This window comes from Urocampus carinirostris, chromosome 8, assembly GCF_059441175.1.
Source record: "Urocampus carinirostris isolate Australia breed hairy pipefish chromosome 8, RoL_Ucar_1.0, whole genome shotgun sequence".
Taxonomy (NCBI): Eukaryota; Metazoa; Chordata; class Actinopteri; order Syngnathiformes; family Syngnathidae; genus Urocampus; species Urocampus carinirostris.
Window position 1 is genome coordinate 42038531 of NC_142356.1, and position 16039 is coordinate 42054569.

Below are 16039 nucleotides of genomic sequence, written 5' to 3' on the forward strand. Positions count from 1 at the left end.
AATAAGAATAAGTTGAGGGAGTAGAACCCAAAAAAGAGAAAAATTACTGCAATTTAGAATAAGGACCAGAAAAATAGAAGAAATAGAAGAAGGTTTTCAGTCATTGACATGAGTTTGTTTGGCTAATCACAGCACTAAATGGGTAAAATACTTCCATTTTTGTCTCATTGTCAGTGGTCTCATTGCTTTTTCTCAAAGTTCGTCTTGTTCTTCTTGTTCTTCTATTGCTAACAATAGATAACATGTTGAGATTTGTCCAAGAGTAGAGGAACAAGTAGAGAAATGTGAACAAAAAGAAGAATGTGAACTAGTAGAATAAGAGGAAGAAAGAGATAAAGAAGTAAATGGTGATGAAGACAAAGGAAGACGAAGGCTGTAGAATAACAAGAAGGTAGAGAAGAAGAACCAGAAGAAGTAGAGAAGATTGAGAAGTAGAAAAAAGAATAATAAAGAGAAAAAGCAAGAAAACGGGATAATAAGAACCAGATTAATGTAAAAACAGAACAATAAAAAGAAGGGAAGGAGGGAAAAAGAGGGCGTAAAATTTTGAAGAGGAGAACCTTTTGAAGTGTTAAAAAAATTAAAATATATCAAAGAAGGAGTACAACAAGAACAAGAACTACAAGAAGGAGAATGAGAAGGAAAAAAGAGTGAGAAAATGGAGTAAAAGAGTGAAAAGGGTAGGAAAAAGAGTATTATATGACAACAAAGTACAAAAATAAAAAAGATGAAGAGAAAGTGAAGAACAAGGAGAACATGATGGAGAGAAGGAAATTGAAAAAAAAATGAAAATATATGGACAAATTTAGTCATTTCTTTTCCCCTTTCAGGGTCTATGCTTCAGGGTTAACGTGGCTGCGGGATTCCACAAGTTTCTCTTACTGTTGCAGGTTTTTGGACAGTAATTTATGAGTCAATCGGACACTTGAAGTCATTCTTAGAGTCCACTGGAAACCAACACTCCCCTAGCCCTCTAAAAAAACAGCAAAGTATTGGTACCTTCAGTACACAAAACCTCTTTCATCTACTATACAAACACACTCCTCGATGGTAATCTCTCTTTCCCGGCACGGGTTTGATGTAAGGTCCTCAGGTCTCTTGCGGTGACGGACCAATCGGGGAGCAGATATAGCGGCAACGATGGTTTTGGCCCCATAGCCCACGTCCACCCGTTTAATCCTGTCGGCCGGTCCCAGAGATGGAATTCAATTGATCAATCATGTAGCTCTGATGGCACCATTTCAGACGGCTTATTGCTTTTCTCCCTCACTCACACACATACACATCTACACACACATCAAAATAGACACTCTTAAAGTCCGACTGGCTTGACCTGATTGAACAAACTGAAAGCAGCGGGGAAAGCAAAGCTTAGATAGTACATCACAAACTACAGGTAAAAATGAAACTTCTTATTTATATATGGGCCTTTACTGATGCCAAATTCTGTCGATGCACCCAGTGACGTGTGGTCATTTAACTTGCTGTTTACATAGACTGAGTGTCGTTACTGGTTTTGATGTCAGCTGCTGTTTGATATTTACATGTTAGAATGAAACTCCTTATTCATGTATGGGGTTCCATGACTGCAAAATTCTATCCATGCGCCCAATGACATGTCGTCTGTAAATTTGACTTGCTTCTTGCAAAGAGTAAGTCATTACTCATGTCAATGTCAACTGCCGTTGTATATGTGCATGCTTAACATGTACCATTAGTGCCAAAATACTATCTATGTGCCGAGTGGGATCATCTAAACATGTGACATGACTTGCCATGTGTACAGGATAAGAGTTTTCTTGTGTCGATGTCAGCTGCCATTTTGTATGTACATGTGTACTATTGGGTTTTATTAGTGCCAAAACTCTGTCTATGTTTAAATGACATTCCATTACTGTTGAAATGATCTTAATGCGCCCAAAGGAATGTCAACTGCACATTGGATGTCACTTGCTGTGTGCATAGGATAAGTGTTGTTGCCCATTTTGCTGTCAGCTGCCGTCATATATGTGCACGTGTACTATCGGGTTCAATGACTGCAAAAATTTGGTCTCAGTGCCCACTGAAATGTCATTTGTGCATGTGACGTGACTTAATGTGTACATGTGATAATTGTCATTGTTTGGTTTTGATGTCATCTGACATGAGATGTCGTCGGCGCATTTGAACTACATCGGATGAGTGCTATTGCTTGTGTCGATGTCAGCTGCGCTTGCATATCTCATCTCATCTCATTAGCCGTACCGCTTATCCTCATTAGGGTCGCGGGGGGCTGGAGCCCATCCCAGCCATCTCCGGGCAGTGGGCAGGGGAGACCCTGAACTGGTTGCCAGCCAATCGCAGGGCACACGGGGACAGACAACTCACTCGCTCATTCACACCTAGGGACAATTTGGACCGGCCAATTCACCTGAAATGTATGTTTTTGGAATGTGGGAGGAAACCGGAGTGCCCGGAGGAAACCCACGCAAGCACGGGGAGAACATACAAACTCCGCACAGGAAGTCTTGAGCTGGATTTGAACCCACGCAGGAGGTTCCCATGACATGAACTGTGCCGCACAAGCGCTAACCACTGCGCCGCCGTGCTGCCTGCGCTTGCATATATGCATGAAAAATATTTACTATGACATTCCATTCGTGCAAAAATTCTGCCTACATGTAGTTTGACTATGTCATGAGGCGCCTGTTAGTGATGCTTATAGTTACTACGTGCATATGTCAAGTGTCGTTGCTCGTATTGATGTTAACTTTCATTGTATGTGTGCACATGTTTCATGTCATTTACCATGCTTATGTCATATAACATGTGCAAACATACAAAAATAAGTTTACACTGACTCAAACGACACTCGGCATATTTACGCAACACTTAAGGACTAATGTCTATGTCAAAACTACACAAACTACTCACCAACAAAATTTTGGCACTAACCGAACGTAATTTTATACATACCCAGAACTTTGGCATTAATAGAAATGTATAGAACAGTTTTCTCATGCCTATATACAACGACAGCTGACATCGATATGACACTTGACATATACACACAGCAACAACTTACAGCACTAACGGACTATGCATGACAGAGGTAAACTGCACATTGGCAGAATTGTGGCATTAGGGTCATTTTTCCTATTGTGTGCCATTTAAGGATGTTGACCTTCATTTTAAAAATGTTGAATATTAAATGTTTTCAACATTTTATGTGACAGAGGGACTTTCAAACTTGTCAAAATTGTTCCCAGGTGTGAATGAGCGAGTGAGTTGTCTATCTCTGTGTGCCCTGCGGCTGGATAGCAACCAGTTCAGGGTTTCCCCTGCCCACTACCTGAAGATCGCTGGGGTGGGCTCAAGGACCCTTGCGACCCTACTGAGGATAAGAGGCGCAGATAATGGATGGATGGATGGTCCTGCATACATATCAGTGTGCCCTATGTTATAGGGCAGGTACAAGCATACAATTTTTTTTTTAAAAATAAGTATAAGCCAGTTTTTACGCAAAATATACAATTTAATGTCACTGGGACTCAAATAGCACTGGATAACAGTAATGACCCATTAATAGAACGTCATCTTATATGAAGACTTGGATCGAATGACACAAACTACAAGAATATTATGAGAATGAAGCTTTGCATTTATGGTGATCAATATTGTCCATTCATCTGGTTGTGTATGCACGTGTGTGTGTTGTGTGCGTACTGCTTAGCTTGATATCCGGCTTGTTTCATTGTATCCTGAGAAACTCACTGGCGTGACGGGTTCAATCCCATTCACCGCTTGACACACACACACACGTAAGCAGCTGTGTGCGTGTTCTGTGTTGTGTGCGTCTAAGAAGGGAAGTGTTTCTCTTCCCTCTTCTTCAGAGCAGAACAAAACAAACAATGAGTCATTATTGTTCTAACTTTTGCCTTTTTCCTCTTTCTTCCGCCCCTTTTATCGTCCTTATTGTTGTTTTTTTAAAACACATTCAAATAAATTATAATATATACAGGATGTAAGGTCAGGGCATATTTAAATACAGTGGTGCCTAGGCTTTCAAACTTAATCCCTTCAAGGTTGGTGGTCAAGATCTGAATTTATTTTTCCTATATGAAATGATGGTAAACTCATTAATCCGTTCTGACCTATATAAATAGTCCACTTTTATTTCAATCAAACGTGTATAAAAACCAGCAATTTAGCCCCAAAGATGTAGCTTTATATAATCCTAATATAGAAATGTGTTCAAAATAATAATTATACTGCATTTTTCCACTATTTACATTCTGTTTTTCTTTTCTTCTCCTACAAAAGAATGAAATAAGATGTTTCTTTTTGATGTTGTTGAAGAACATTCCATAAAATGAGTCAAAATTTCTATCATCTGCTAGAGAGATAGGCCTGAAAACTATAATCATTGCATGTCAAGTCAAGTCAAATTTATTTATATAGCCCTTAATCACAAAAATGTCTCAAAGGACTGCACAGGATTACAATTACAAAATTACACAATCACCTGATCTTAAACCAGCATCCAAAATAAGATAAACGTTCTGCCAAAAGAATAAGATTTATAAAGTAATGTTAAATTTGTTAAAAAACATTACTCAAATCAACCCAAATCTTCTACCATCTGCTAGATAATTTTGCCTCTTCCATATATGTAAAAATTTGTCTAGAAAGTGTGCGACAGCAACGACGCCTCAAGCTTGTAAAATTGTCCAAAAAGTCCCTGACAGCAGTATGTGGCTTATGGGCTCCGAAACGGCTGAACTGAATTTCGTGAAAATTTTCACAGGACTTTAGGCCTCTAGGAATGTCTTTATCTATGTTTGGTGTTCGAGCACCCCCAATAAATGCGGTCTCACTGCTCTTTGGCACTGCCTATTGGCTCCTTGGCGCATTTTCAACTACCCAGGGCCCAAACAACCTCGCCCAGGTAGAATGCCAGGCAACAACAAGCCAAGCAACACTGGGCCATAATGCTTGGATATCCATCCATCCATCCATAATCTGCACCGCTTATCCTCAATGTGTTGTCACCCATCCTGGGGGTTTTCGGGCAGTGGGCACAGGACACCCTGAACAGTTGCCAGCCAGTCGCAGGGCACACGGAAACAGACAATTCAATCGCTCATTCACACCTTAGGGCAATTTAAACCGACCAATTAAACTGACTTGCATGTTTTTAGAATGTGGGAGGGAACCGGAGTGCCCAGAGGAAACCACTGCAGAATTGTGACGCGCACACGCAAACCACTCATCCACTGTGCCGCCCACGCTAGAATATGATAAATTTATTCAGTTTTTAATGTTTGACACCTGAAGATTGCATAGGATTCGTTGTTTTGACTATAATACCTCACTGTTGTTTGCTTACATTATTCTCACTATCGGCCAATCAAGTTGCTTTGATTCCCCAACTGTTAACGGCACATCTGCTTTTGTAACTTAGGTGATATAATGAAAATAAAGGGCTCAGGTTTGTTTTTGTTTTTTTATCTGAGGGTTGGACTCTTCCCTGTTCTCCGTGCAAGTTCAAAATCCACTTATTTTGAGTGTCTACTGAACTATAAACTTTGCACTTAGACTTGTCGGGCCCTTGTACCATGCTCTTTTGATCCACATCCAATCCAAGCTTATCTTAGGTTCCACGCATTATATTGTTGTTAGACAGTGAGAAGGAGAATTGTGGGGGAAAAAACAAAAACAAAACAATACAAAATCAAATCTCAGAAATTGTAAAATACTGTATATACTGTGATTCAAACAATGTGATCATTTTAATTGAATTAATGGATGATTGTAAAATGATGATAACCGCCATCCCCACACAAAGAGGGATTTTTTATGTAAAAAGCAGTCAGTAGCACTGTATTATTTTAGTGAAGTGGACAACACTCAGATTTCTCATATATACATATATGTGTCACATGGCAATTTTTGCAGGCAAGTGTTCTTTTACTTCTCAACCCCGGTGATCAAAGGTTCTTTTTTTTTTAGCAAGACAGCAGGGTGAAGGGCAGTTATTCCCTCTCTTTGTTTTCCTCCCAGCATCTTTTATCCGGTAAGCTGTTGCTAGTCACGGTTGATGCACAGGCGGGGTCATAGTTCAACCTGGCATCCTTTTTTAATAATCGTGAGCAACTGATTTACCTTCAAATGTTTTTTTTTCAAGCATCTGATAACTACACTTTTCCTTCTATGTTTTGAAAATTGGAACTCGAGAAAACTAAAAATACTGATAGATGCCCACACAAACACTTGGTGAGATAATAAGTCAACTTTGAATAGTCCCCTTATGGCCCCACGAGTCAAGTTCTCTCATTCATTCCCATTCTTCTCAATTGTGCTCCCCATCTCCCTAGGCCCCCCTTGCTTCCCCTTGCTTTGGCTGGGATGGTCTCAGGGGTCATCAGAGGTTTTGACCCTATACACAAACATATGCAACTTTCTTTCTTGTGACTTTTCCTTTCAAAAGAAGCAGGTGCAGAATGACTTCTGAACAATAGAAAATATTTTAGGATCTTCTGAGCACAAAATTGTGATAGTATATATATATATATATATATATATATATATATATATATACACAAGATATTGAAGGTTTTTATTCTACCCTTAATAATGTTTTTGTAATTGTAGGCCGGCAGAAGAGTGTAGCATGGTCATCTTAGCTGGAAAGCACCTAGGACAATAGCATGAATAGCCTTGCCTGTTCCCAGGTCAAGTTTCATCAGAATCCGAAAAATCAACATTTAAATTTTTGTATTTTACACATTTTTCTTAACGTATGTCAAGGCGTTTCCAAAAGTGGCCATTTGGAGACGACCAGTTTAGAGCTCTAAAACCTTTGCAACCATGTAGTTTACTTTGGCACATTTTTACACATGCTGAAAGAGAAGTAAATGTTTGACCTCTCTTTCCAGAAGTCGATTAACGATTGTGCACACTGTTTGAAAATCACGTGTACAAAAGGATCCTGACTTATGTTTCGAACGTTTATTTTCGTCTCAATTTGAATACACATCATAAATCTGCATATATTTATGTTGGGAGTTTCATTGGCTATCCAATTTGTCAATTAATGTTTGAATTGGTAACTACTGGCTGAAGATTTTTGAAGCCAAAGTAGGTAATGTCCATTTTAACCCTAAGGACCGTAAAAAACAAACTAGCAATTGGTCGAGAGTGGTGTCAATCAAAAGGTCATATTGGCAATCATTTTTAAGATTTAAGGGAATTATGGGGCAAAATGAACGGATTACAACAAGGGTCATCACATAATGCAGGAAAGGCATGATTGTGTGTTTTGGACTAAATATTTTCCACAGTTGGATTTACTAGACTGTCGTGAATGTAATCAGACCATGTTTATGAAGCATATTATATGAGTTGAATACTACGTCACTTTTATGTTAAGTTATACCGGCTTTATACATTTCTGGTATCTTGTTTCTGACTGATCGTGATGTTTCTGTGATGAGTACATTTTGAAATGGTCATTATATCTTGAATTCCTAAAGTTTAAACTTTTCAATTATATGTAGCATGGCATTTTCCCGTGACTGGTGACATTGTTAAGATACTTCGTTGTTTTTCAATTGTCTTAAAAGCCTGCCAGCTGCCTGACGGAACGTTTAGGGGATTATATATAACGTACGTATGTACATTCCTGCTGGCTGTAGTTTGAGCTAACCTGGCCATGATTTCTGGTTTTCACCCCTCTTATTATATATACAGCCCCAATATGTTTAAATTTGGTGACAGGTTCAAGCTCTTAGTGGTTGACGGTGATGTTTGTGGGTTGGGGATTGTTGGTCATTACTTTTGTTTTTTTCTGTGCTGATTTCCATTTCATATTGGATAGATGCTTTGTCCAGGAGATTGACCAGATCGCTGAGTTCCTGTTCTTCTCCTGCTCGTCCGGCAATATCTTCAGCAAGTCGAGGATAAATGATGTTATGTCCCCTAAGGGCTTTGGTCATGATACTCTCCAGGATAATTTTTAATAGAATATGCCGCATTGTCTCACACCCACTGTGGTCTGAAACCACACTCCAACTGTTTCATTAATCAGTGCCGCACTCTTGGCATTAGCATACAGCTGTTATGCCAAGCCACTGCCAAGATCCCTGTCCCTCCTCCTCATTCCTAGGCCAGCCTTCTGCCTCCTCCAGCACAGGTGAGGAAAATCGTAATCAGGCTAGCTGCATCCGCCTTCAATCAAGGCAGCATCTTTCAAAAGCAGCTGGAAACAAACATCCCAAGCTTGATCGTTGACCATTGCGTTTCGTACGAGCCAATTCATGCTTTTACTCACGTTTTGAGTTGGGAAATTTTGAAGTATTTTCTTAATTTTTGCCTGTGCCTCTTTTTAACCCTCTGCTTCTGTCCTTCGCCTCTAGACTACCTCCACTCCGAGAGCCAGTGTCTCCAGCCCCACGCTTACCCGACAACCTCGTCATATTCAGCAAGGCTTCCTTCTGATTCTGGTCTTCCACACCAACTCTTCAAAAATGTTCATAAATCCTGTCCTAAGATACTGTAATCCAATCAAGTATTGTACACCGAGACGTCTCTCTGGACAATATGTGGGTGCCAGACTAAATAATTGTGTCCTGTTTACATGAGTCCATGTCTATCCGTGTCGCCCCTTGCTGTGCGTCCGTGTCATTATCCGGCGGGGGTCGCCTTAATGGAAGCTATCATTAGCAATGCCGTTAATTAGCCCTCAGAGTCAGCAAAGCGCCCACCAAAACGTGTCATTCGGATTTGAAATTGAAGCCCAAGCGCCACAAGAAGCACACCAAACGATAATTAGATTATCAGCGGTCATACTTCAGTTTTTTTACTCATAATGGTTCATCCATTGCAATGTGCAATTTACTGTTCCTGTCAAAGAAATATTGAGGATAGCAATTATGAGTCATTTTTACTCGGCATGGATGGTTACTGGTATCGTAATGAGAATGATTCTGTTTCTTGTCAAGAATAGCAGTTTGACAGCATGTGAAATTGAAATTGTGAGAGGATGATTATGTAGAGTAGAACCCTGGGTTACAGTGTTCCTAGCTTAAGATGTTTTGGAATACAAAGTTTATTTTCTGACACCATATAATATAATATAAAAAGATTCTTTCCCCTGTCCAAAATGTGAGGTTGGTAATAGGTTTCGAATTGGCTAGGTGTGTCAAATCACTACACCAGTGTCAAATTGTCCTAATAAGGAGACTTTGGACATCACCTTTCCAGTTTCATCCTGATTTGTGAGGTTTGGTTTTTGTTTTCTGTTTCAGACAGTTTCATTATTGTTTTTGACCATTTATTTGTTACTTTGTTGAGGATTTTGTGATTAAATACTATAATTTTTGAAAACCTTGCCATGATTCCTGCTTTAGAGAGTTTAGGTACAACGCAAAAATAAATGTTTTACACACGTTGAGGTGTTAACGCGTCTAAATGTGCAAGTTATGTCTCTAAGATGCCTGTCTGCTATTGGTCAATGTCATATAAGATTCTTGTCTGCTAATGGATTGCGGCATGAAGGTGCCGATAAGCTATTAGCCAAACTCCCTTGTACAATGCCGTTCTCTTTGTTCAATTCGGAATCTAGGGGATGTGTTAGAAGCAAAGTGCCACTGTGGGAAAATCAGCAAAAATGCAAGGTGGCTCAAGATACATCAACCCAGGACTATCTGTGGGAAAGGGGAAAACAGATGCAGCGATTGGTGGAAACAGTGAGACGTAGGAGGACTCCAGTCAGGAAGCACCCCCAGTACAGGGGACCTCTCCGCATCTACCCCACCCCTCGACCACAGAGTCCCCTGTCACACAACCCTGGTGGGGTAAACTGGCTCTGGATTAGGAGGGAGAAGTTTAGCTGGGGACCAGGAGAAGATGGGCAGTGACTGGCCATCACTGCCGGCCCGCCAACTTGAGGGCGTTGTGGTTCAGGGTCAAAACGCCCAATGACAGTTGGACACCACCTGATGATATCTTCTCCTGGATGAAAGCTACAGTCACTTTTTGAGTGACTGTTGAGAATAGCTCTAATTTGTGTATGCTATAAATTATAAAACAAGCTAGAAGCAAGATGTTGATGACAATGAAACCCAAGCTGGAGATTGTAGTGTATTGTGATGCATGACAAAATGGTCAAACTCCATCCATAAGGAAATCATACATGTTGGCTGAAGTTGCAAGCAAGCTGTGATGACTCATCTCTAGTGGGTTGAAAGGAGAGAGGATTAGGATGTCTTTTTGCCTCACCTTTCATTTCAAGATAAAATGATGCTTGACCAATGCCAGTCCAAAGTTCTTCAGGTAACGTATTAATAACGCTAACCCCATTTTTGAGTACCCATAGCAGCAAGACGGCAGTCAAATATAACTGCTCTGAAATTCATTATATGTCAAATAAATGCTAATTTCTTACCCTATGAGTAATAAAAATGTGCACATTTACATTATAGTGCATCTATTAGTTTTCAATTCAATATATTCTTTTAACCCCGCGACCCTAATAACGATAAGCGGTACAGCTAATGAGATGAGATGAGATGAGATATTCTTTTAATGAATAACGTTTCTTTACCTCTAGGACCCACTTAATGATACACAATGTCCTTTTAAGAGGACTAAAACATTTGGTCCCTTGAAAAGTTTGTTGTATTTCCTGTAAAATAAATTAAAAAAAATATGAATAAATAAATGTGTTTACTACACAAATCAATTATCATTCTACTCTCTTAATTAATCGCCTGAAAATTTTAACCAATACTTAATTTTTTTTTTTGTCCATGAAACCCATGAACTGGAATTTACATACCTGTCAACCTCCTCGACCCCATGCCCGTACAAACTGTCGTATTTTCCCGGAAAAAATACAGAATAATCGTACACTATATATATATATATATATATATATATATATATATATATATATATATATATAATTTTTTTTTTTTTTTTTTTTTTTTTTAATGTATTTTTTTTTCTTTTTCGGAATGATGCATGATGGGAAATCCCCAGGCGGCAGACGCATGCGCACAGTAGCATCAAACCGCTCGCTTTGTTTGCAACGAAAAAAACGATACCGAGATAGAGGCTTCTGCAGCGAACTCGTTTGACTTGATTGATTTTCCGTTTCGTGATAGTCTGTGTTTACCGGATGGTACCCATAATTGACAAATTTGCGTTTTTCCGTACAGATTTTCTTGTACGTCGTACACGTCTTAAAATGCATAATAAATTTACTTTGTACGGAAAAAACGTACAGGTTGAAAGGTACGAATTTATTTACCTGAATTTCTAAAATAACAACTTATCAAGTTATTACTGTGTTGTGACTACGTTATTACCTGGTTGATTATTTAAAAAATAGGCTTAAATTGACTCAGTCAACCATTAAAAAAAACAGTTAACAACTCATTTGGAGTATAACAAAAACTTATCATTCATTTGAGCTCAACCAAATGTTTTCTCAGTCTGTGTTTCAGGTGTAGATGGCAGTCCCTGATGATGCTGTGCCAACCCCCATGTTAAGACATCTGGTCCTGTCTCATTTACCGTAGGAATCTTCCCATGTGATGGCTTTTTAATGCCGCTGACAGATTCGCACACGCCAGAACATCTTCAAAAATTCCCGAGCTCACCAAAACATCCCGCAAACCTCCATTGACAGGCATACCAACATTGATAAAGAGTGAAAACGATCGGGATCAATAGCGTATGAATAAAATTCCTGGCTAATGGCTCTCCAGCAGGGTTTGTGAATGAAGATGTTTGCCGCTGCGTTCAGGTGTCATTGATCGTCACGCTGACGGTTATTCCCAGTTGAGATTCCCTACTGGAAAGGAAATGAGGGAGATCCTCGGGCAAACTGTAATCTGTTAATGTTTGTCATGTGAGCAGAATAAGTAAATGTTCCTGTGAAAAAATGATATTTGACGTCTAAGGTAATGAAGGGCAGTGTTTGGGCGCGTTACTGAAAAATAGTAATTGAATAAAGTCACTAGTTACTTAATTTAAAAAGTAATTCCCTTAGCCCAAATTACCTAAACCACAAAAGCAGTGCATTACTCTGAAAGCAACTATCTTGTTACAAATTACCGGATATACTCATATTGGACCTAAGTCCCTAAAACTGCTTACAATAAACACAAAATAAAATCAAATGAAGAAAACAACCTTTGGAAGCGGTTAACCCTTCATATTTCTTGACACGTGCAATCTTTAGAGTTTGCAGTCAAAAAACTTTGCTGGTACATTCCATATAAATTTTTCTTCTCCAGATATCCTTCTCCGTTTCTAGGTAGAGTCCAAGACATTACAGGCACGGTGTATTGCAAAAACATTTTACAAATTAAAAGACTCAAAATCAGCACACTTTTACCCTTAATTCTGTGCTCACAATTGCCCCATTAATTTTGCTGTTCCAGTATAAGCCATTTCACCTCCCCATACAATGCCTACCATTCGCAACAGTGACACACAACCGAATATGCATTTATAAACTGAGCCCGTGATTTCAGTATTTAATGTTTTATTTTCATGCACGGTAGGAAGAATATCATCATGAAAAGAAATTCAGCATCCTCCTACCCTGTAGGTAAATATAAACACGTCAACGAAGGATATTACTGGCCGATTGAGGGTTGTATGTTAGATGGTGAGCAAAGGTGCAACAGTTAGTAATCAAAAGAATATTTGATTATTAAAGTGTTAAAGTGTTACTAGTACTTATTAGCGACAAAAGTAATTGGGTTCCAGAAATGCGTTCCTTTGCAACACACTAATCCCAAAACTGCTGAAGGGTCAGACTCACTTTCGTCCCGTTTCCTCTTTCCAACATCAGCCGCCGAACTGATTCCCAGAATTCCGCTGATGGAGTACGAAGAGCCAGCAGAGTCACTGGTTACCGCCGAGACCTGTGTAGCGGCCACTGACGTTGCTGTGAACAATAAAACGTATGTGTCAAACTCATGGCCCGGGGTCAAATGTGGTCAGCCACATCATTTAATGTGGCTCACGAGAGCTTAAAATGTCTGAGCCTCTAAAAATATAAGGGTCAAATGAGTCAATTGACAAAAAAATACATTTTTGCCTGTGTACTACAATAACCGCAAATTGAAGGATAGATGTCACTACATGCCAATATTCCCATATCAATGCCTATGGGTGGAACTGAGAAATCAATTATAATAAAAATGTCCAAGAAGATTTTGTTAATATGTTATTTTTTATATATTTAGTTTACAAGTATAATGGTCTTTACTCTGCGTTGCCAGGCGTTATATTTGGGTGATTTTGTTGGGGCCGTGGTTTGTCAAAAAAGCACCTGGAAGCCACTTGGGAGCGCCCTTGTTTTTGTCATTTATACTGAATATGCATTACAAGTAGTACAAGGCTTCCTGATTGTTGTCAATTTCTCTAAACATGACCATGTAAAAATAAAAAACGAGTTAGCCACTTTGGTTCCTCGGGGGTGCCTCAACACAAAACCTAGCCAAAGACGCTCGACAGGACTAAAGTACAGCTGTGTAAATTTTCCCCTAAATCAGTTCAGCCCTTTTCAGAGCTGATAAATCACATATAAACATGAATTTGAATTAATGCCTGTGACTTGAATGAATGTGAAATTTTACATGAAGGAGTGCCGTAATTACATTCATTTTACGTAACATTCAATTACATTTAGTTACATTTATAAGTTACAGGAGACCTTTTAAGATGTTGGGGTTACCCAAAATTCCACTTCAGTTAAAATTTACTTAGAGACCTTTTGTATGGATAGTTTGGTATATTTCAAACATTTGACACTAGAGATTGAACAACTTATCCGTTTACAACCATACTACCCTGAAAACGCCGGATCTCAGGAAGCTAAGCAGGGTTGGGCCTAGTTAGTACTTGGATGGGAGACTGCCTGGGAATACCAGCAACTGTAAATAAGTGATTTGGCGCACGCTTTGCTGTAACAGCACTGATTGTACCAAATCCCTCTGCAACCACCTGCTACTTCACTTTACCACCTCAAGTCATGCCACAGCAAAGGAAAATAAGATCTAATTTTTGCTCAACACGTAAATCTATTTATAATGTTATGTAATCAGATATACACATATACCGCATATAATTATTACTTACTCCTTATTACTTTGTTACTAATGTATAATATCTATAGTAATCCCTCCTTTGCACAGTTGTACTGTTTTCATCATATATTTTGTATTCTGATTAGCAAATCAGTCCCTAAGAAAGTAGATATTGGTAAAAGATTAATACATAAATGTTTACTGGTACAGTAAACAGTAATTTTATTTGTTAAATGAACGTTTGGGTCTGTAAAAAAGGGGTCTGTTCTTTGGTTTCAATGTATAATACAGTATTTAAATGTATAACAATTGTAAAAAAAAAAAAGGTTTTCTTTTCGGAACGTAACCCCTGCAATAAACCAGGGTTTACCCAATATGGAATTTTAATGTTTTTATGTGGAGCACCAGAGGGATTCGGAATGCATTAGATAATTACCAATGGGTTTGTAGACCCCACTCTAAAGCAATTATTACTTTGCGATTCCCACCTCCAAACGGAAAAATGTTGTATCCAGGCAGTTTGCTGTACATTACACAGCTGGACTTCCTGAATAAAGTCCCCAAAAACGCACACTTAACATGACCATGAAGACACAAGATCTATGAGAAAAAGTCTCAGTGGGATGTGGGACTCTCTCTGTATTTGTCCCCTCTGTCTTGCCTCACTCTGGGGAAAACAAGACATAGCAAATTGTCATTGGTTTAAACAAGCGCACACAAACGCAACATATCTTATCTGTGCCCTTATGAACAAGTCGGAGTTGAGTGACAGGACAGGATCCCACTAGGAACAGAAAGGTGAGGAAAAACGACATCCTAATCCTCTCTCCTAGGAGACCGACTCTATCAAAGACAGAGCACTCAACTCCCTCGACAACACTGAACAACTCCAATGGGAAGTTGATAACACACACAGTGAAAACACACGCATAGACAACGAACCCGAGGATCAAAACTGCACCCCCCCCCCCTCCTACGACAGGGTGACAGCTTCAAAGGTGATAATGAATGCATATCCCACTTCTTCCTATCAGTCTATTTAGCACTTTTATTATCTGATTTACTTTTCTTTTCTTCTCCACTGTTTTCCCGATTATCGGAATGTAACACTTTAATTCCGCAAATCCAAACGTTTATTTTCCTCCCAGGGGTGGGACACATTTATCGTATAATCTGCAAGCAAGCGAGAAGTGTCAGTGTGTGCGCAGGAAAGAAAAAGCCAGGAAGCGCCATGAATGGAATTAATTTAGATTCATAAAGGATGCGTGATTATGAAGATACAAGAGACACTGAAATATAATCCAGTGGAAAAGGGCTGCTGTCATGGTTTTGGCGCCTGCAGTCTCTCTCCTCAAAAGATGGCACAGGTTTTTAGTCCCCATCACTATTCCTCACCACAGGTGAATCAGACAATTAGCTACCTCTACCATAAATACTTCGGGCTTCCACCTCATGCTACTAAATTGTTTTGATTCCTGCAGACATTCACCCGGTAAGACTACAAGCTTCTCCGACAACTTCCTTCTTCAGTTGGCTCCTCGTTCCAAGTTCACTCACTCCAAGACCTGCCACCCCAACTTCCTTTATAAAGGTACTCCCAAATCTCCCTTTCAGAATTTCAAGCTTTTCCTCCCAGACTTCGTTATTCAATTACCTCTTTGTCCCAGGATCTTCCACTCCAGCTACATTTTTAAAAGTACTCCCAAATCTCCCATTCAAGATTTTTAGCACCCCAAGACTCCTTCTCAAGTTTCCCTGCAGCAGTTCCGGTCTAACACTGCCTCCTCCTTAGTAAAGTATTTTTGTTGTTGTTTAATAAACTCCCCCTGTTGGGGTTGGATCACGTCCATTGTAATTCATCTCCTTGTTGTCCTGCATTTGGGTCTGTCCGACACCTCGTGACAGAAGTAGCAGGATTGGACTGGAAAACAATAATTTTAGTTTTTTGTTTT

The 16039-nt window shown here is 39.3% G+C and overlaps 1 protein-coding gene and 1 long non-coding RNA gene across 4 annotated transcripts in view; one reads left to right on the plus strand and one right to left on the minus strand.

The window, feature by feature from the left end:
• pax5 (paired box 5) overlaps positions 1-16039 on the minus strand; it is an 88080-nt gene that overhangs the window by 46587 nt on the left and 25454 nt on the right. For all 3 annotated transcript variants that reach the window (XM_088342747.1, XM_088342749.1, XM_088342748.1), the window contains one exon: positions 12818-12943. In XM_088342747.1, the coding sequence (XP_088198873.1) occupies positions 12818-12943 (126 nt within the window). The remainder of the gene's footprint in view (positions 1-12817; positions 12944-16039) is intronic.
• Positions 14903-15657, plus strand: LOC148361926 (uncharacterized). Its single transcript, XR_015851166.1, has 3 exons — positions 14903-15085; positions 15236-15487; positions 15569-15657. It is a non-coding gene; the product is annotated as an uncharacterized LOC148361926 (long non-coding RNA).